Here is a 21,461-nt window from a genome sequence, read left to right as displayed (position 1 = left end):
GGGTATGAATCATGATACTCTCAGATCGCACTAGCACTGTAGATCCAGTTGATCGTCTTCATGTTTCACCACGCCTACGACATAGATAGTTTACCTACTAGTAGGTAGTTGGTAGTGCTGTCTTAAAAGACCCCCCCCCCCCATGCAAATCTATTCTCGTGTTGCAGCTACTACGCGCGTAGAAAGGCCGAACGGGACGCAATGATCACAAGAAGACTAATAAGAGCATCTGTTCTTCAAAGTTGTCCCATTAAACTTGACATTATTCTGATCGTGCCCCTGCGCTAGGCCCGTCCGTAAACAACTCACCATGCTTCGGGTCTGGCACAATGACGGGTTGACAGGTCCCGAGTCCTTCCTCCATACCTCATGGAACCCTCCCTCAATTCTATCGCCAAGACCTCGGGGAGAAGGAACCCCACGTTCACTACGGAGTACTGCTCAAGGTCCCATGTTCTCGTGAAAACTTGGCATCTCTTTCAACACTACCGTGAGAGGGGTGAGGATCAAAATCCCAGCAATTCCCCTCTAACAAGTCTCCACCACGCTCATAGAATGGAAGACCGAATGGCGTGACCATTCTATCATGTCCTCCACACACGTCTATCTATCACCAACCGCCAGTCTCTGACTCTCCTCGGGCACCATATCTGACCGAAGTACCCCCGCGCCATACTCGAAGCTAGGGATGTTGTGTCACTTTTCCAAGACTGCCGAGAAACACCTCTGACCATATTCTTGGCCTCTGACTGGCGATCGAGTTGTTGGTCTCGGCTGCTCATCTCTTATTGGGGGCCCCTCCCCGACGACGGCGTTGCCAAGCTCATTTCTGACCTTGCCGTTGACAAGGGCCAAGCGGATACCAGATATTGACCCCGCAGATGCAACTCATTCCCCCATTATGGGGAATACCCCGGATTCGCTGCACCCCGGCCTTGGGTGCACGTGTAGATAGATTTTGTGGGGTGGCTGGCTGACCGACTGTTGGGATATTGCAATAAAAATGCCCAGAGCCCGGCCCGCTGGTAGTGTTGCCAACCTTCAAGTCTCTTGCTTGTTTGAATCAAGAGACGCCACCAAAGCCAATCGTTAGCGGACCGTTGCTCAGGCGTAAACTCTAAGGTCTCGATTCTACAAAACTCACAATGGCTGCAAGCGAGAAAAGGTCGTTGTCGGCCGAGCGACAGAAGCACACGGTCGAGCATATTGACAGTACAATCAAGGACGAGAAGCCTGTTGAGCAAGATGAGAAACGCGACTGGACCGGCACCACGAGGAAGACTGATCCAGAGGAAATTAAGCTAGTGCGGAAGCTTGATTACCGGATTATGGTAAGTGAGAAGATCATGGGTATTGCTATTCAGACTTGCTGACAACACTACCACAGCCGACTCTTTGTATCATGTACTTTCTCAGTGAGCGCTACAGGCTTGGATTTTACCGAAACATCACAACTAACCCTGATCAGACTATGTCGACCGTAACGCGATTGCACAGGCCAGGCTTAATAATTTGGAGGACGACTTGGGTATGACAGGCACCGAATTTAACACTACAGTTTCCATGTAAGCCTCGCAGACCAAGCTGTTGAAGCTCGGATACACCACACCACTCACACTGAGCTAACAATATTTCAGTCTTTTCGTCGGCTACGTGTTGATGCAGGTTTGTTATTCCCAGGCAAATCCTTTCAGAAGTGCCTTGCTAAGAAGAACCAGATCCCTTCCAACATGTTGATCACCAGAATTCAGCCCGGGATATACATGAGCGCGTGGATGCTAGTCTGGGCTGTAGTCTCCGGTAAGTTGACATCTTCTGCCCACTGGGGCACTCATATCCAAATGGGAAGACCTTACTAACCCCGATATCATGTCAGGGTGCACCGCGTTAGTTCAGAACTATGGAGGGCTTGTCGCTTGTAGATTCTTCTTAGGAATCACGGAGGCTCCAGTGAGTTCCCTAAGTATCTGGCACATCACTATGATCTTGGCAAGCTTGACTAAACCGTACCATAGTTCTACCCTGGGGCCACCTACATGCTCTCCATCTTCTACACCCGCACGGAAGTTGCTGCTCGCATTGCCGTGCTGTACTGCGCCCAAATCCTCGCCACCGGTGTCTCCGGTCTGATTGCTGCAGGAATTTTCGCCGGCATGGACGGGCTCCGAGGCATCGCAGGCTGGCGATGGCTTTTTATCGTGGAGGGAGCAGCCACCGGCCTCGTCGCCCTGTTTGGCTTCTGGTTCTTGCCAAACACACCGCTCACCACGCGGTGGCTTAAGGATGGCGAGCGCGAGCTGGCGCATGCGCGTATCGAAAGGGACAGGGTTTCAGACGCCTCGGACGTCAAGGCCTCGGCTATGGACGGTTTGAAGCAGGCCTGCCGTGACAAGCGGACCTGGCTGTTCTGTCTCATGCAAAACTTCCATCTTTCTGCGTGCTCTTTCAACTCCTTCTTCCCTACGTAAGTCGGAGACATAAGAAAAGGGATTCTGGGCCTCTTTATCGCTGACTCGCTCTACATAGTGTCGTCAAGACGCTCGGTTTCAATACTACCGTCACTCTGGCGATGACCTGCCCACCGTTCATCTTTGCCGGCGCCGCTGGGATCGCTTTCGGATGGAGCTCTGGACGCTTTCATGAAAGAACGTGGCATATCACTGGAGGCCTGACTATCGCTATCATCGGGTTCGCACTTGCGGCCGCAACTTTAAACACGGCAGCCCGTTATGTAGCATGCTTCATCTTCGCCATGGGTGCTTACAGCGTCAATTCAGTCATTATCGGCTGGGCGTCTTCAACACTTGCGCAGACAAAGGAGAAGAAGGCCGTTGTTCTTGCCATGACAAATGTGGGCGGTCAGGTATGTTACTATCTACCTAGGTCCCTTGGCTTATATGCCAAGAGAGCGCCTCCACTGACACCACGTACAGATTGGCTATATCTACGGCGCATATCTCTGGCCGAAGAGCGATGAGCCACGCTACGCAATCGGCTTCGGTGCCTCGGCCGGTTTTGCCTTGCTCTCGATTCTGTGTGCCTGGTGGATCCGCGTGTTGCTTGTGAGAGAGAACAGGAGGATCCGCGCATCTACGTCGGAGCATGTCAACTTGTATGGGTACTAGATATATCAAGTGCCTCTATGCCGCGTCTATGGATTCGCTTGGAGAGCCTTCAGTGAATAGATATGCGTCTAGGATCAACTTCATTTACAATTCCGCCTATGCAGTTCTGTCACAATTGACTTGTCACATGTGCAATTAGCAGCGACTTGCTGATACCCGACCGCAACATTCCAGATCGTAATACTGTTCGAGGATAGCTGGGTTGTGCTAAGACCACTGAAGCGAAAGCTGTTTATGGGAAACCTTCTGCGGCAGAGGTTTAAGAGAACAATTCAAGATGGTACAATATGACCAGGTGATTCATAAGCCTCGAGCCACTCGACCCATTAGAAGTCAGTGCGTGTGCCAGGTTTAGCCGGCCCCAGAGGCATCCTACCTCACCCTACCCCAAGGGGAAGGTGAAAAAGCTTGACGCGGTTCATCCCATCACCACCCACCAGGAGATCGGCAAAACAAGCTCTAAGACCCCGGCATCCCGGCAGCACGTAACCTCTAATCATGCGGCCCAGCGGGGCATGCCTCACAGTGCAGTCGTACAAGTCGTCATTCACAGTGTTCCGGTGTGATTTAGATGAGTCCCTTGCATGCACTCACGTATATAAGTCAGCCAGGCCCGAGATGATGAGTCGGGGAGTACAGTCAATTTCGAAACCTAGGAGCAGGGGTAGCTGCGTAGCAAACTCGTATTGCACCAACACCATGCATTCGCTTCTGTCCGTTCTTGCTCTGAGCTCCCTGGCCTTTGCTGGACCAGGGTCCTTCCGAGCACCGTCGCGGTCTGCAGACCTCAGCACGCGCCAGGCCAACACGTACCCTCCGAACACGATTGATCAACCGATAGACCACTTTCCCAGTGATCCACGGTGGGCAACCCAGCCGCCTGCTTGGCGTGACGACCTAGAGAGCTGACCCACAATCAAGTTATGCTCCGCACACAAACGCCACATTCAAGCAGCACTACTACTTCGATGCGAGCTACTACAAGCCGGGAGGGCCGGTATATCTCTACGTCGGAGGAGAGACCGATGCGAGGAACCGGTTCTCAAACCTCAGGACCGGAATCATCCAGATCCTGATGAACGCGACTGGAGGCCTCGGCGTGATTATAGAGAACCGATACTACGGACAGAGTGTCCCCTTCGAGAACCTCACAACCGACAATCTGGCGTATCTGACAAATGAGCAAACGATCGCCGACTTTGCATACTTCGCGCAGCACGCGACCTTTCCCGGCGTGAATGTCTCCCTCACGGCACCGGCTACGCCCTGGATCATGTACGGAGGGAGTCTCGCGGGTGCTCAGACATCCTTTACCGTCAAGACGTATCCGGACATCATATACGGCGGCATTGCAGCTAGCGGAGTGTAAGTAATGATTGTTTTCTCGTTATGGGTCCCCATCTTTCATGTTCGTAAAGTACTAGAATTTACCGGTAACGCCTTTCAAGAATTCGGGTAGCCTTAGAGTATCCCGAATGGTATGATCCCATTCAGAAATTTGGACCCAGCGACTGTGTCCAGAGCATCAATGACATCGTGGACAAGTTCGATGCCCTCGTCGAAGCTGGCAACACCGACGCCATCCAGGAGCTCAAGTCAATCTTTGGCCTCGAGTCATTGACCGATAATCGAGACTTCGCAAAGACTATCGCATACCCTGTAGGGAGCCCGTTTGATTATCCCACTCCCACGTGGCAGGAGCTCTCCTGGATAAATCAGAAGACGCAGTTCTGGTCGTTCTGCGGCAATGTCACCAATCTGGATTCACCGGAAGAGGTTACGGCTGTGGATGAGCAGCTGGCAAAATACACGGACGGCGAGCCTTGGGAGAATCTGGGCAATTACGCCAAGTACATCAAGGACGTGATCTTGCCGACTTGTTCGAGCGGAGACTATGCCAGTGGAGACTGTTTTGGGCAGGGGAATGGTATGCCTGGATCCTGTCAGCCGCTGCTTGGTCCATGTATACTGACATCGCGTACAGCAACATTTTGGACAGAGCAAGTCGATTCCTCCACACTTGCCTACCTTTATACCACCTGTATAGAGGGAGGTCTGTACCAAAGCGCCCGAAAGGAGGGGAAAACACTACTATCCAGGGTTATGGATGCCACCTATACCCAGGAGCAGTGCACACTGGCCTTCCCGCCGGGTGAATACAACACAATCCCGCCAACTCCTGACCTAGACAGGTGGAACGCATACGGCAGCCTTAACTTTAGCGCAGACAGGCTGGCCTTTATCGATGGGAACCACGACCCCTGGCTTGATGGGTGCTACCATTCAAACCTTGGTCCGCAGAGGTACAGCTCCAATCTCCATCCGGCGTATCTGATCGTGGACGGTGGGCATCACTGGGACAGCAATGGTATTCTGGATGTTGAGAGTGAGCCTCAGTTCATCCGTGAGGCGCACAAGTGGCAGATCCGCACTGTCAGGAAGTGGCTTCGCAAGTTCCCTGAATGGCAGCCGGTGAGCTATCATTGATTCGACCAAACTGAGATGAGCGGATTGTGTAGTCTCCAGTATGCCTCTTGATTCATAGCAGCGAAAGTTGTTTACGTACGGTGTAGATGGACCGAGTTACTGCCAATGCCAACAGGATCTCGACTTGACTGACTGATGTATGGCTCTCTGAACCACATGGCTTGCGGGTTGAACATGAATCCGAATAGCCTCCCAGCAATGTTCATGACAGCGTTGGAGATTAGGTAAATTTATGCATGAATGGTCGCCACCTTAGACACCAAATTAGAATATGGTCGAGCTTAATCCGAGCTTGAATCTGGGTGCACATGTGATGGCACTGATGTGTAGGGTACGACTGCTAGGCGCACTGGCAGGAGGCTTAAGGTATTTTTTGCACCCATTCAGAGCATTTTATTATTAAGTACAACAAACGCTGTTGGATGTCGGAATTTTGCGTTGAACGTTACAACTTGTGGGTCCATTAACTCATACCGGCCAAGCAAAAGACAATGAATTCTCAAACTATCTATCCAGACACACACTAATCATCGCCAAATTAGCCGCGCTTTGAAATGAACAGGCTTTCATTACAACCCATATTGTTAAACGATGACACGGGGACCACGCGTGTCCTTCTTCACTCGAAGCTTTCTCATCACCTCAGACGTCCTGCTATGGCCCTTCTCCTTCATGGCCCGCTCGGGATACTTGGCGTAGGACTTGCACCATTTGTCCCAGGACTTGGCAGCCTTGGTCAGGACCTTGTCCATGTCCTCCTTTACTTGTCGTGTCTGCCACTAAGCCCCAAAATGTCAGTATGTGGTTCGCTTTCAGCACAGTACAGAGGTGCAGGACGGGAAACTCACGTTCTCATCCTCCCAATCCCCAGCATGCTCCACACCGGGGGCTCTTCCCCGACGGTCTGGCCACCAGCCGATACTCGCCAACACATCCGTCTTGGTGGGCGGTATTCCCGGGCTTCCAAACGCCTTTGGGTTCCTCTGGTGGCAAATCTCCTGGAAGTAGGACGCCATCGTATCCATCGCGTCATCAGGGACCATGCGGACTTTGAGGGTCCTCTTCTTTGCGTCTTTGTTCCCGCCATCCCGAGCATTTCGTTTGAGGTCGTCCTCTTCTTCATCATCTAGCATTTCCTCAAAATGCACCTGCCTGCTGTCCCTCCGCGTGTCTCGACGGCTTGCACCGTTGGCGCCGGGACGCGAAGTCTCGATACCTGCAGTATAGATGTCCTCTTCAGACACAGGACTCAACCCCCTGTCGGACCTGCTCTGGCCACTGTCTTGGACCCCTGCACCACTTTCGTCAACAACAGGTTCCCTCTCCATCCTCCGCGTCACACTCCGCGCCGTGAGATACCCAGAGATACTGGCATACATCCACACGCCATCAATCTCAGCCAAGCCACCAAAAGGCCAGACCACGGCCGCCAGTGTGTCAATAACCAGCGACGGCGGGAACAGCAGCGTGCTGATGATACTATCCCTCGCAGCCCGCCTCTGCGTCCGCGCAAGCTGCGCCCCGACCTCGGCGTGCACCTCATCGGGGGTGTGGTCGGCGAGCACAGAGGCCGGGTGGATCAGGACCAGCTCAGTAACGTGCTTCCGCGGCACGCGGTTCAGGAACGTGATGTCGGGCGTCTTGATCGCCGCCACGGCACGGTCGCACCCCCGCAGCGCCTTGTAGTGCAGCCCGCGCAGGGAGAGCGTCTTGCCGTCGTAGGTCTTGGCCTTGCGGACTTCCTGCTGGATGAGCCGCTTGGCCTTGTGGCGCTTGCCCTCCTTGACCTTGATGGTGCCCGTGTTCGCGGTGGTCGGCTTGAGCAGGTGCGGTGCGGGCGGCGTGTAGATCATGTACCGCTGGGGCACGTCGAGGGTCTGGCCCTTGGAGGAGGGAGGGGGCAGCGGGATCAGGTAGGCGATCACCATCTCTGGGTCGCGGCTGTATCCAACTGTGTTGACGGGGATGTCGCCCGTCGTCAGCCGGCGGCGTGGCGGCAGCAGGACGAGCTCGTCAGTGCGTTCAGGGGAGCGGGAGTGGTGGCTGTCTTGTCCTGTTGGTGGCCTTGGTGGTAGATCAGGGCGCTGCTCGTAATCATCAGGTGAGTATCGCTCGGAGGAGCGCGGCGAACTGTGTGGCCATTGAGCGGGCTCGTCACGGGGACGCGTTGGGAGAGGAGGCGGCTCTGGACTGCCCGGATGGCCTGATGAGAATGAGCTTGAGTCTGGATAACTTGTCTCGCCGGTGCTGTGATATGCCGCGTGTGCTGCAGGTGCGTAGTATCGCGGATCCGGAACCCAGGGGATGTCATCATGGCTCTTGATCGCGCTGCCAGAGTCGTATGTGTCCCCATAGTCAAGGTATGGGTTGCGGGATGAGAGTTGTGATCGTGAGCTCTCCCCAGTGTTGGTAGCATGCATGTAGCTGGCCTCTTGGAAAGTCATTTTGGGCGAGGCTGACAGCACTCTGAATGATTCTCTTTCTCTCTTTCTGTGCAACCAATTGCGGCGGGTACGATGTCTGGTCAGTTTTACAATGTTTACAGCGACTAGACACTCAACGTAAATGAAGGAATTATACGAAGACGTCACTCAGGAGGCTGGACAGAACCGGCCAACCAAGATCGCTGGAGCTTGTTTGAAGCGTTGGTGTCGACGGCATAATACACATGACGTGGCGGTTGAGTCGAACGTGGTCCTTCCCAGTCGGAGCCGCTAGATCACCAGGGCGGGACGCGGCTCACGAGGCTTACAAGCTTCGCCGCTCAGAAACGGACGAAGAATTCTAGAACTACGTCAGAGAGCCCTTCAGAGTTTGGAATCAATCTTAAAAGTCCCCGCGAGAGCCATTCTCCTGATCAATCCGTCACAGCTCGGATCAATCACCCCGGGCCACAGTTCTATCCTTGGTCCTTCTGACTGGTTTGGCATTGACCTGAGACAGTTTGCATATTTGCGTGTTAGTGTTAAAGCAAAGCAGTAGCAATGCCTAGTTGGGCGATCCAGGATTGATAACACAATGTGCTACCGTAAGGATCATCACGTGTAATAAAAGTCTGGAAAGTCTTGTCGGTCAGAACACGCTCGGACTCGACTTCAGGACATTAGCCCAGGGGTATATCATATCGGTCTTGGATTTCTAATTCTCCTATCGCACGGGGATCCTTCCAGCGCTAGGCAACCGCCAACTTTCCACATGCAGGGATACAGGGCGTTTCTGTTCCACCGTCTTTTACCCAGGTACCCACGTTAGATTTTCAACGTCTCTCGGCCGACAAATATGTTGATTGATCGAAAGGGGAAGTGGCACAGTCAGGTGTAGTAGTTTCGTTCAGTGATCAGCGAGAACTCCATACCTACAGCATCAAGCCATGGGTACACCATGTGCTCAGGTGGTTCAGGGTGGACCAATAACCACTTACTTAAGTATCTAGGTATGTAGAGACGGATTGCTCTCAGAGGTCCCACAGGGTGTATGAGAGCCAGCATCCATCCAAGAACCCATCTATTTTCGATTGCCTAGCTAGTATATGTTTAGCCGCGCAGACAACTGAGAATGAGGGTACGTGCTATGGCTACCCTTAGAATCCCTACTCTAAGCTACTTTAGGTATGAAGCCCTGTTTAGCTCTATGACTAATAAACGACCCTGTCATCAAGACTATGAAGTGCTAGAGGGGCAAAGAGGATTGATCCACTTGGGTTTGAGTGGCTTTCAAGCTAGAAGTACCGTGATTGTCTAGAGAGCATGGCTCTGTAGATAGTTAAATGTGGAGTGGAAGCTATCTTGAAGTGTATGGAGGCTGTTAGGGAAAGACAACGTACTGGGTAGGCCACCGAAAGGACCTGCGCAAATGGGCACCTAGGTAGGTGGATGCAGGCTGCTTTTGCCGAGTAAGCACTAATTGTACCTATACTATAACTTGGAGCCTAGATGTTACCTCCTCCTGCTTGGTCAGCCCGCAAGATCCTTCGTTCCAAGCATCCGTAAGTGGATTAGCCCCCGCGCGGACACTTTCACTTACCTGGGCGGCTCTCAATGTCAAATACGGTCTCTTATTTATTATAAAGGAGGTGTCTCGCGGAGTGATTTAAACGTTTGAAGAATCAACCATCAAGCCAGTCCTCGATTCCCCAAACATTCGAAAATTGCATGATTTGAACAAACAAAACTCAAAATGGCGCCCAAGACATCCTTCATCATCACTCCCGGCTCCTTCGTCACCTCATCCCTTTACGACAGTCTGGTTGCCGCCCTCCAACAGCAGGGCCACTCAGCGCGAGCAATAGACCTACCCTCAGCAAACGACGGCTCCCGCCTGCCCGCACCAACGGCAGACGATGATGCCAAGCACATCCGCGCAGAGATCACCGCCAACCTAGACAGTGAGACGGAGCCCACCGACGTGGTCGTCATGCTGCACTCGTACGCTGGTGTCCCCGGATCCTCGGCACTCAAGGGGCTGGGCAGGGACGACCGTGCCGCAGAGGGCAAGACGACGGCAGTAGTCGGCGTGCTCTACCTCGCGTCCTTCGTGCTGCCCCTGGGCGTGTCGAACCGCGCGTGGATGAGCGGCCACGACGCCATGCCTGAGCCCTTCAGGTCGGGTATCCCGGGGGGTTACCTGCCGCCTATTGACCCGTCTTTCGCCACGATGATCTTCAACGACATCGAGTCTGAGGAGGATCAGACGCGGTACCTCGGGATGATGACGCAACACAGCTCGGACAGCTACGATGGTGTGGTTGCGTATGAGGCGTGGAAGTACATTCCCAGCGTCTTGGTTATCCCCGAGAACGATGTTATTGTCCCGACGCCGCTGTTGGAGCTCATGTACGAGCAGTCGGTGGCGGCTGGTGGCAAGGTGAAGAGGGTGTTCGTTAAGGGGGCGGGCCATTGTGTCAATCTCAGCCAGCCGGAGCTTGTGGTCGGGGAGCTCATCAAGTTGGCTGCTGGGCAAGAGTAAAGTATGGGCTTGGCTGGGGGAGCGACATTGAAATTTTTGGACAATCTCAGTAATGGAAAAACTTGAAATGCTCTGACAACGCCACGCTCATACTAGTTGGGGGAAAGTACATAAAACGAATGGCTCTATATTTATACCTCTAGTGGGTTGACCAAATCTTTATTGCGGGGTTCTCCGTCGATTCGTTTGATTATGCGCGTAGAGAGGTGCTGTCTTGCTTGTCCCGGGCAGCCATCGCCAAGGGCACACGGAATGGGGGTGAGCCTCCCAGAAATTCTTTTTTCTTTTCTAAGGTTCCAAATCCGGGAAGGTGTTTCTTGCTTGTTTGACTAAGTACTGTGAGCGCAGTCATCACGTCCTGTGGCAGCTTCGTTCGTAAAACGGACTGAAATGGCTGCTGTGAACCTTGGAGGGCATTGCTGCTAACGTCCCCGGCCCACATTCCGATAGTCCCCTAAATCCAACCACCTCCTCCTTCAACCACCCCTTCACCTTAACCCTATTTACACCACTACTATAATTTTATCCTCCTTAATAATTAAAGTCTTTAATTAGTTATCTTTATTACTTTCCTTAAATACCTATCTAACCTTAATTTAAACCTATTAGACTACCCTAATATTTATAAATAACTTATTTAAATTAAGTTAAATCTTCTTCTTTTAGGTTACTTTATTAACTTTTAATTAATATTCTAACTTTTAAACTTTTTTTATAAATATTATTAAATTAATATTTTTCTAATTTTAATTTTTTAAAATTTTATAAAAAAGAAGTTATTATATAGAGTTTAAATATTTATTATAAATATATTTAACTATTATATTATATAACTTTTATAATTACTTAAAAGTTTTAAAATAATTCTTTAAAGTTAATAAAAATATTATTTAATATAAAAATATATATTACTTTATTTAATAATAACCTTTTTACTTCTTTATCTTAATAATCTATTAATTTTAATAAAATATATATTAAAAGCTTTATATTTAAAAGTAATTATAAATTAATTACTTACTATTTAAATTAAATATTTAATTTTATAAAAATTTTAATATATACTTTATAATAATAATAAAAACCTTTTTTATAATTATTAATAAAAATTATAACTACTTTAATATTATAAATATTTCTTAAAAATAGTTTTAAATAAATTAAAAATTAATATATTAAATAACTAAAATATATATAAATTAATAACTAATAAAAATAATATAAATATTATTTAAAAATATTTCTATATAAAGTTAACTATAATATATATATAATATCTATTAATTATAAAAGATATTATTTAAATAGGTTTTCTAATATAATTTAAAGAAGGAAGACTTTCCTTAATTACTTAATTATAATAGGCTTTTATTTAACTCTTTTTATTATTATAAACTATTAATTTATATAATCCTTAAAAATTATAAAAATTATTATTATTATATATTTAGTCCTTAAAAATAATAAAAGGTTTAAAAACTTATTTATAATAAATATATACTTTATAAAAGGTTTATATATATAAATTAAAGTCTTTTAAAGTAATTTATTATTTTTAAATAGTTAATTATAAATACTATTTTAAACTTTCTTTTATTAATCCTCTTTTATTAATATTCTAATAATTATTTAGTTTAATAGCCTTTATAATAAATAATTATATTAAATTAAACTATATAAATATATTCTTCTTTATTACTACCCTTAATTACTTTACTTTAACCTATTAATACTTATAGCTTTTAAAAATAGAATAATAAATTAGAAAAACCTTTAATTACTTCCTCTCTAATAAAAGGGTATTAGAGAAGGAGGAGATTATTTAGCCTATTAAAGTTTATATTTTTAATAAATTAAGGTATACTTTAAACTACTTTAATTAATTAAAAATAATATTAATTAATTCTTTTAAATATTAAAAAAAAGTTAATAAAATTTATAAATAATAAATTTACTTTATATATTAAAAAAATAATCTTATAATATAATATATAAAATATATTAAATTTTAAAGGCTTCCTATATAGATATTCTATCCCTAATTATTATAAATATATTATAAATTTTTTCTTCTTTATATTTTTTTATAATAATTAAAATAATATTTAAAAAAAGTTTAATAATTAGAAAAAAATTCCTTATAAAGTTATAAAAGGGTATAAATAGAGTAGGGATAGATATATATATATATAAATATAGGTATAGGGTGGTTGGATTTAGGGGACTATCGGAATATAGGCCGGGGACGTTAACAATCGCTATACTCACTTTTGGTGGTGTAGTCTCACCGAAAAAGAGGCCCTGCAGACGCAGAGGGGGGGGGCACTTTGAAGATGTCACATCAGAACCTAGCCTCCTCTAAAGTCCTGCAGTACATATGTACAGTAAATGTTTTGTGTCTTCAGGTGGACATAACCTCAGTACAGACCCGGGGACAGATGTTGGTCGCTGATGGAAGCAAGTGTGTTAGAAATTTTATCATCCAAACTGGAAATGTTCTCGCTGGATCAACATTGCTTATTCTCCATCAGCCACTCTTTGGTGGACTTGGACACCCTTCACTGGACTGTGTTGCCGTCTGTTCCAAGTCTGGGTAAAAGTTAGGTCTGCTTCAAACGGCCAGACAGATGCATGAGCGTAGGCATAGCGTTGTGTGACGATGGAATCGATCCAGTTGCGTAATGGTGGGCCTCATGCATCAATGATGCCCTCAAACTGCCAACAAATGGCAGCACACAGGCTTGGCGCTGCGAGTAGAAATGTCTTTCGAACAAGAAAAAAGGGAAATTTGGTGGTTCGATGTATCTCATTTTCTTCTTAACTTGATTTTGTTTTACGAAATCTGAAGCTGTGACGAGGGCTTGTTACCGCAAGGGGCTGCCTTGGGCTGCGCTGTCGTTTCTTTGTCGACGTTTGGTGGGATTTCGTTTGTTGATCCTGCCTGAAACTTGCCTCCAGAACTACTACATCCTTTGCGTTTTCACTCCTTCTCGTCCCCCCATTCATAATACTCACTCACCCCTCCTCAAATCTTCACACCCGTTTTACCAGCGCCTGTTGGTTTGCGCCTCTCGTTTCCTTTCAGCGAATCTCCATTCATCCAACGACTGTTCTCCATCCACTCGTCTCTTTCCCTCGAACCTCGACTTCGAACTCGTCGTCCGCCACTGTCGTTACGCCACTGCACCGTCGTCTTTCCACCGTCTTCGTCCCTCCTTTCTGATTCGCGCGACTTCTCCTTCTTTTCATCTACTTCCCAACATCTTGACCTCGCATTCCATCACTCGACCCCTGCCTGTCAACATGGATCCCCCGACGGCTTCAGCGGGCGGCTCGAGGTACTTTTCACTTGTCTCTGCCTGCAGGCTCCTGCTAACCGTTCATACAGCTCGACGCCGTCCAAGGTCAACCACAATCAACCCAACGGATCGCGCCGTGCAGATAAGGATAAGCCATGCCGTCTCTTCAGAGACAAAGGTCGGTGCCACTTTGGCAAGAGTTGCAAGTTCTCGCACGATCGATCTCAAGATACAAGTTCGCCTGCAAAGGCACCGCCCGAAATCGACCCCGCTGTGCGACGGAGCGAGGACAAGTTGAGATCCTGGCTGAGACTGCTCAACGCCAACCATGCCCCAAGAAGACGTCCATCTGACATCGAGCGCTTCTTTGAGCTGGCGCTTGAACTTATGGACGGCGACCTCGGCGCTTCGCAAGAAACCATCAGGAAACTTTCTACAGATCTCGGACTCGAGTTCATCAAAGACGTTGCGGAGCGAAGCATCCCTGACGCTGTTGATTTCCCAACCAAGATCGATCTTTGGCAGTCTCAAGTCAGACGGCTCTTCGATCTTATCACTCATTCACGACTCGTTGACTCCAACGTACTAGAGCAAGAGGTGGCGATGATTCATGGCTTCATCCTGGGTGTCAACGCCACTCGTGCGGCCAAGTTGTTCGACTTCGTGGTGGACATTGCTAAGGCCTTTCGAGAACGCGATGAGGACGAGAAGTTGATGGCTGTTCTCGAGCCGTCACTTGCGGTGCTTTTCAGACTTGTCGACTGCAACACCATGAACATTGTCAACGACACCTTTCATCGTCTTGTCGACCAGTTCGATGGCCTTATCGCCAAGTCATCCCAGCCCGTTGACAGCATGTCCAAGCTGCAAGTCTCGAAGTATCTCGACTATCTACATCGCCGCCTGGGCGTTGGTAAGGACATGGCGGAGGCTAAGGACAAGAAGCCAGCTGTGGTCCGCGCTGAGGAGTTCGTCTTGATGCAGGACCTACCCGGGCAGCTTTCTCGGGACGGGCCTCGCCACGACAATGACCATGCCGAAATATCCAAGATCAAGATCATGCCGACGTATCAAGAGATCACGGCCACAAGGAACGAGTACCTTCCTACAACCGATCCCTCCCAGTGGCATCTACAAGGCATTCGCGGCCGAGTTGACCGAGAGTTCCGGCTGCTGAGGGAAGACACCGTCGGTCAACTGCGAGATGCTGTCGGCGAAATGCTTGCGCGTCTTCGCAACCCTGGCAGGCAAGAACATCGCATGTCACAGAACAGCGCCCGCACCACTACTTATGATGATGCAACAGTCCATGGCCTGAGGCTGGACAAAGACAGGGGACTGGAAGTGACCATCAGGTGCCGGCAGCCTGATGTCGCCCGAAAAATGAACAACATGCAGAGGCAGCTCTGGTGGGAAGAAAGCAAGAAGCTCCAGCCTGGAGCATTGGCTTGTGTGCTCGATGTTGCTGGCATGATCCTGTTCTTGGTAGTCGCTGACTCGACGTTGAGAACCAGTAAAGACGCGCCCAAGAACGGCCGTACTGGTCCAGTCACGGCCGAAGCAGATGCTCAGAGCACAGCAAAGCTCACACTCTCATCGGACAAAGACCACCTCTATGTGAATGTGCATCTCGTCGGAAGATCCAATGGAGATGTCACCCGCGTGTTGGCGTGGTTTCGAGAGATTGGAAATGCTCCAAACAAACGTTTGGTGGAGTTCCCTGGTGTGCTGCTACCTTCATTCCAATACACCCTTGAGGCCCTTCAACAGCTGTCCCGCAAGCCGGACATACCATTCACGGATCTCATCGCTCCTGAAACTTCAATTCCGGCAGAAAGCGTCACGGTTCCACCACCACTTTTTGCGCGAGCACCGGCCTTTACATTCGATCTGAAGTGCATCACGGTGGACCACAAAGAGTTCTCCATTGACATCAACAATTTGCCCCCAGTGGAAAAGGTGACATCGAGAACAGGTCTTGATGCAACACAATCCGAGGCTCTACTCAACACTGTCTCGCGTGAAGTTTCACTAATGTGAGTACATGAAAATGTTAAACAGTTGCTTTGCTTCAGCCTGGTTGGTTTCAAGCCACTGACATTTACTACAGACAAGGCCCACCCGGCACAGGCAAATCCTTCACTGGCGAGAAGGTCCTCAAAGTCATCCTTTCGAACAAGCAAAAGGCAAAGTTGGGACCAGTGATATGCGTCTGCTACACCAACCATGCCCTCGATCAACTGCTTGAGCACCTACTTGACGACGGCATCAAGGGAATTATTCGAATGGGCTCGCGATCCAAGTCCGAGCGACTAGAGAAACTCAACATCAGAGTCGTTCAAGACGAAATGCCCCTGACGAAGGCTGAGAAGCAACAGAAGTTCAGTTACGTCAATCTCATGAGGCTTCTGGAGAATGAGGCAGCAGGATTATTATGTGATTTATCGCGTTGTGGCTCACTATTGTCTGTCCGGACGTTTCTGTCCTCTTCGTATCCAGCTCATTTCAAAGAGCTATTTCCGGACCAGGAAGACGGGTGGACAAAAGTGGAGCCAAAAAAGCACGATGTGATTCGAAAATGGCTGCTTGGAGGAAGTGATGTGAGAGTCAATGGGCGAATCCCTTCGCGCCCTATCGGAGATCTCAAGCGTACGTCGCTGGCAGGCATGGGCCAACAGGAACGAACAAGACTTCACAGAGCCTGGGTGCAGGAGATAAGAGATCCCATCATCACCCAACTCGTCGAGACCCTCAGAGAACACGACGAGGCCAGAGAGACCCGTAATCGAGTCCGGCAAGAAGTGCGACTCAGATGTCTACAACAAGCTAACATTGTTGGCGTCACGACCACAGGGCTTGCACGAGAGCTCCACCTTCTGCGGAAGCTCCGCACCAAGGTCATGCTGTGCGAAGAAGCTGGTGAAGTCCTCGAGGCTCACATTCTGACGGCCATGTTGCCTTCCGTGGAGCAGGCAATACTTATCGGCGATCATGAGCAGCTGCGGCCCCAGATTCAGAATTACCAGCTGCAGAGCACGAACCCGAACGGACGCCAATACTCACTGGATATGTCCCTGTTCGAGCGCCTCGTCCAGCCGCCACTCCCAACCGATCTCAGGCTCCCCGTCAGCCTCTTAGATACCCAGAGACGCATGCATCCGTCTATTGCGGAAATGATTCGATCCACAATCTACAAGACTCTCAAAGACGCCGGAAATGTGTCCCAGTATCCCGAGGTTGAGGGGATGCGACGTCGGCTGTTTTGGCTCCATCACGAGGTACTCGAAGCGGGGGCCAAAGAGCAAGATCCTCACAACACGTCCCACTCGAACGATCACGAGGTCGAAATGACTGCATGCCTGGTATCTCATATGGTGAGGCAGGGCAAGTACAGCCCGGAAGACATCGCAGTCTTAACACCATACCTCGGCCAGCTCCAAAAGCTTCGCTGGCGACTAGCAAGAGAACCCACGTTTGCCGTCAGCCTCGATGATCGCGATCTTAACCAGCTGGAAGATCTGGAGCTGGCAAAGCCCGAGAGGCCATCACAGCCACCCCACCAGACAGTGTCCAAGACAACTCTTGCAAAGAGCATTAGACTCGCGACAGTTGACAATTTCCAAGGAGAGGAGGCCAAGGTAGTCATCATATCCCTCGTACGCAGCAACCCGCAGAATCGATGCGGCTTCCTCAGCACGTCGAACCGGATCAATGTTCTCCTTTCCCGGGCCAAGCATGGCTGCTACATCATTGGCAACTCCAATACGTACCGCAACGTACCAATGTGGAACCAGATCATCCAACTGCTCCAGGCAAACAACAACATTGGGGACCAGCTTGAGCTTCAGTGCCCTCGCCATCTCGACACACCCATCCTTGTGTCCCAGCCTGATGACTTCGCCATGCTTTCTCCCGAGGCCGGCTGCACCTTGCCTTGCGACCGTCGGCTAGAGTGCGGCCATGCCTGCTATGGCCGGTGTCATTCTGATCTCGTTCACAAGGCCGTCAAATGCATCGCAGAGTGCCCTCGGACCAAGAAGGGTTGTAATCATGCCTGCCCACTGCAGTGTGGCGACCCATGCCACGACAAGTGTCACTTCACATTGAAAGACATCAACTTGGAGCTTCCTTGTGGCCACATCCTGAAGACGGCCGAATGCTGGCAGGTTCAAGACCCTGCTACCGTTGCCTGTGGAGTGCACGTGCAGAAAAAGGTGCCCGGATGCGAGCATACTGTTGTGGTTCCTTGCCGCGTGGATGTCACCATCGCGACGTTCAAGTGCGTGGCCGAGTGTGGGCAGCATCTCCCATGCGGCCACACCTGCCACAGCGCGTGCTGGAATTGCAACACGCGCAAAGAGGGTCAGATCACACAGGCCAATCATGGGTTCTGCAAACAAGTCTGCGACCGAAACTTTACAGCCTGTCAACATACATGCCAGCAGCTCTGCCACGGCGACTCAAAGTGTGGTCCTTGTGCCAAGCCGTGCGAGGCACGCTGCAGTCACTCCAGGTGCAGCAAGCTATGCCACGAGCCGTGCGCACCATGCGCCGAGCAGGTGTGTGCCTCGCGCTGCCCTCATGGCGAGTGCAGCATGCCATGCGCCGCACCCTGCGACTGGGTCCCCTGCTCGAAGCGCTGCACGCTGGCGTTGAGCTGTGGCCACCAGTGTCCGTCTCTCTGCGGCGAGGCCTGTCCCAAAGCGCGTTTCTGCCAGGTCTGTGGCTCTCAGGATGTCCTTTCCACTGTCGTCGACTTGCTCGAGATGAAGGAGTACCGGGAGATCGCCCTCGACGAAACCCCTTGTATCTTCCCTGACTGCGGCCATTTCCTCACCCTGGAATCTATGGATGGGCAGATGAGCATGCGCGAGCATTATGAGCTGGACGAGAACGACATCCCGGTGGGAATTCTGGCTGCCACGAAGCCGTTCTCCATGGACGAGGTCAAAGTCTGCTCGACGTGTCGCGGCTCTCTTCGGAGTATCTCACGATACGGCAGGATCGTCCGTCGGGCGATGCTTGACGAGGCCACCAAGAAGTTCATCTCGTGGTCAGCGTCCCGCCATTTTGAGCTGGTGGAGGTTCTCATGAAGCAAGAGCAGAAGCTGGAGGAAACCCTTGACCAGGTGAAAGATGTCGGTCGAGCTGGCCAGCTCGCGCTGACTGGTGATATAGTCGACCAAATCATCAATTTGCGAAACTGGGTCGGCCAGAAGCGATACAGTGGGCTGATGCAGACGTACCTCAGCATCAGCAAATTTGTTGCTCAGGTCAGCGTGGAGGAGCAGCCCTTCCACAGGGTTTTCGAGTTTGTGAGCCATGCGAGAAGGCACAAGACCACCGGTGGCGCGTTGCTTTATGACCCGGACATCATTCAGCTCCGGGGATACCTGCTTGCACTTTCACTGCAGCTCAAGTGCAGCATCGCCATTCTTTCTGACTTTTCGAGCCTCTGCAAGGCTGCTAAGTCACGCCAAACAAAGGTTATTGTCGATTTCGCCGCCAACTTCGGCCTCTGCGACAAACTCATCCAAGGCGCTGTCGAGACGAGTCGCCCTCAGCTTGAGGCTGAGGGCCACATCTACTCTACCCAGTTCTGTGTTTTCGCTCTATCTCTAAGCGCTGCTGATGAAGCCTCGGTCCCCGATCATGCCGCCGAAGGAGAGAAAGCGGCCGCGGGTGACACCAAGCAACCCAAGGAAACCCACTACGAGTATCACAAGAACAAGGGCCTCGATCACCTCTCCCGGGCCCGCGGACTTCTTGGCTCCGCCAACGCAGAGACCAGAAAGGTGATGGAGGCTGAGATCGCAGCTGCCGAGACCGTCCTCAACGGGGGCGTCTTCTACCGCCCCATTACCACCGACGAGATGCGTGCCGTGTACAACGCGATGGCGGCTGAGTTCAGCGGCACAGGCCACTGGTACACGTGTGAGCGTGGTCACCCTTTTACCGTGGGCGAGTGCGGTATGCCCATGCAGCAGGCGCGTTGTCCGGAGTGTGGGTCGCCTGTTGGTGGGCAGAATCATGCCCCTGCTGAGGGTGTCAGAAGGGCCGATGGAATTGAGGAAATCGCTAGGGGAATGGGCGGTCTTGGTATTTGAGTTGAGGGTGTGAGTGGTTGGAAAAAGTATCGGAACTCGATGTTTGTGTTTTTGGTGTGGCTGACGGTCGTGTGCCCTACGTTTGTGGCTCAAGGTCTGTTTCATTTACCTCGGTAGGCTACTACTGATGGTCCGGTCGACCAATTGAGGATCTGACCGTGTATTTTCGGTGTGCAAATAGTTGAAAAGGGGTTTCCCCTCATGATCCTCTTCGAACAGTTCTCAACTGCCTTACAGTGTTTGTAATTGTGTTTGTGAAATGTCTGCAGCACTCAATTACTGACTCATGTTTCACCAGGCGGTCTGTTTAACTCCCAACGGGCGTCCGTAAAGCTCCTACTTAAACAGATATCTTCCTTCTCGATACTCCAATCATCCAATAGAAATAGATCTGCATCCAAAGTGGTACCCATGCACAACCGTTAGATTGCCGGTTGATGGCTCTTGTGCCGCGGCTTCGGAGTGTCGGAGAACAGCTGGCAATGGTTCACATCAAAGTAGAAAAGAAATGGAACGGCAAAAAGGGGCCAGGAGAAGCTGCCCAGCATCAGGAGACCTCGGGTGGTCGAGCTGCTAGCCATGTGTACATTAATCATAGCAGCTTCTAGTACTTTTCGTGGAGAAATCCACATAGGCAGAATTTGTGGAAACATTTGAAGTTAACATTGTTTGAATGCCTTTCAATAATCACTTGAAGCTTTTCTACGCGATGATAGTGCGGCATCGCATTATCTTCGTAATTTCATAGCCTGGCCCCATCCACTCCCCTTAAGTGGTTACCCGTGGGCTTCGGCTTCCACTTACCCACTCCTGGTGGAGTGGGTAATAAAACCCCGCAACGGCTAAAATTATATAATACCTATATATTCTTTTATTAGGTAGGGAACCTATTAAAACTTAAATTTTAGATATAATATCTACTATATACTATCTATATATTTAAGTTTTTAATATAAATACTTTATTTAAATAATTAGAGGTTATTTATATAGTTTAATTATATTTAATTTAGTTTAATTATAATATTTATTAGCTTTATTATTAATATTTATATATAATATATATATTAGCTATTTAATTAGTTAGTATATTTTAAAGTATATTAAAAGTTATATTAAAGGTATTTAATTATTAAATTATAATTAAGGAATATTTATAATTTTATATATATAAAAATAAGGTTAAAATAGTATAGAAGATATTTTTAATATTTAATAAAAGTAATATAAGTAGAAATACTTTAAGAAAAGGTTTATTTAAAGTTTAAGTTAAAGAAATTTATAAAGATTTTAATTTAAGTTTTTATAGAGATTACTTAAAGGATTTTATAAGACTTTTCTATTATATTAAGTTTTTAATATTATTAGTTATATAAATTTATTTATATAGTTTTTAATTATTTTTCTTTTTATGGTTATAGGAGGAGGGTATTTTAATATAGTATATTTAATTGTTTTTAATAGTAGTTTTAGTTTAAT

The 21,461-nt window shown here is 48.9% G+C and overlaps 5 protein-coding genes across 5 annotated transcripts; 4 read left to right on the top strand and 1 right to left on the bottom strand.

Annotated features, from left to right (window-relative positions):
- Positions 1-1,145: 1,145 nt before the first annotated feature.
- KVR01_011930 (uncharacterized protein) lies at positions 1,146-3,125 on the top strand (the record flags this gene model as incomplete). Its single annotated transcript, XM_044790512.1, has 9 exons — positions 1,146-1,331; positions 1,388-1,415; positions 1,469-1,565; positions 1,638-1,665; positions 1,719-1,800; positions 1,877-1,950; positions 2,016-2,464; positions 2,527-2,863; positions 2,934-3,125. The coding sequence occupies 9 exons, from the start codon at positions 1,146-1,148 to the stop codon at positions 3,123-3,125; spliced, it is 1,473 nt and encodes a 490-aa protein (XP_044639011.1).
- A 642-nt stretch (positions 3,126-3,767) lies between these two features.
- Positions 3,768-5,740, top strand: KVR01_011951 (uncharacterized protein). The gene is made up of 4 exons (XM_044787921.1): positions 3,768-3,988; positions 4,047-4,490; positions 4,574-5,052; positions 5,110-5,740. Exons 1-4 carry the CDS (start codon positions 3,825-3,827, stop codon positions 5,610-5,612), a joined length of 1,590 nt encoding a protein of 529 aa, XP_044639032.1. The 5' UTR covers positions 3,768-3,824; the 3' UTR covers positions 5,613-5,740.
- A 456-nt stretch (positions 5,741-6,196) lies between these two features.
- On the bottom strand, positions 6,197-8,056 carry KVR01_011883 (uncharacterized protein; the record flags this gene model as incomplete). Its single annotated transcript, XM_044792411.1, has 2 exons — positions 6,197-6,391; positions 6,461-8,056. 2 exons carry the CDS (start codon positions 8,054-8,056, stop codon positions 6,197-6,199), a joined length of 1,791 nt encoding a protein of 596 aa, XP_044638964.1.
- A 1,594-nt stretch (positions 8,057-9,650) lies between these two features.
- KVR01_011877 (uncharacterized protein) lies at positions 9,651-10,577 on the top strand (the record flags this gene model as incomplete). The annotated part of the gene is made up of 1 exon (XM_044790516.1): positions 9,651-10,577. Exon 1 carries the CDS (start codon positions 9,789-9,791, stop codon positions 10,575-10,577), a length of 789 nt encoding a protein of 262 aa, XP_044638958.1. The 5' UTR covers positions 9,651-9,788.
- A 3,303-nt stretch (positions 10,578-13,880) lies between these two features.
- On the top strand, positions 13,881-19,983 carry KVR01_012029 (uncharacterized protein; the record flags this gene model as incomplete). Its single annotated transcript, XM_044794235.1, has 5 exons — positions 13,881-13,915; positions 13,966-15,912; positions 15,987-17,944; positions 18,436-18,551; positions 18,610-19,983. 5 exons carry the CDS (start codon positions 13,881-13,883, stop codon positions 19,981-19,983), a joined length of 5,430 nt encoding a protein of 1,809 aa, XP_044639110.1.
- Positions 19,984-21,461: the final 1,478 nt, after the last annotated feature.

The sequence above is a fragment of the Diaporthe batatas genome (genome assembly GCF_019321695.1).
Source record: "Diaporthe batatas strain CRI 302-4 chromosome Unknown Contig00017, whole genome shotgun sequence".
NCBI lineage: Eukaryota > Fungi > Ascomycota > Sordariomycetes > Diaporthales > Diaporthaceae > Diaporthe > Diaporthe batatas.
Note: the sequence above shows the minus strand (reverse complement) of the source record. Positions and strands in the feature narration are given on the sequence as shown.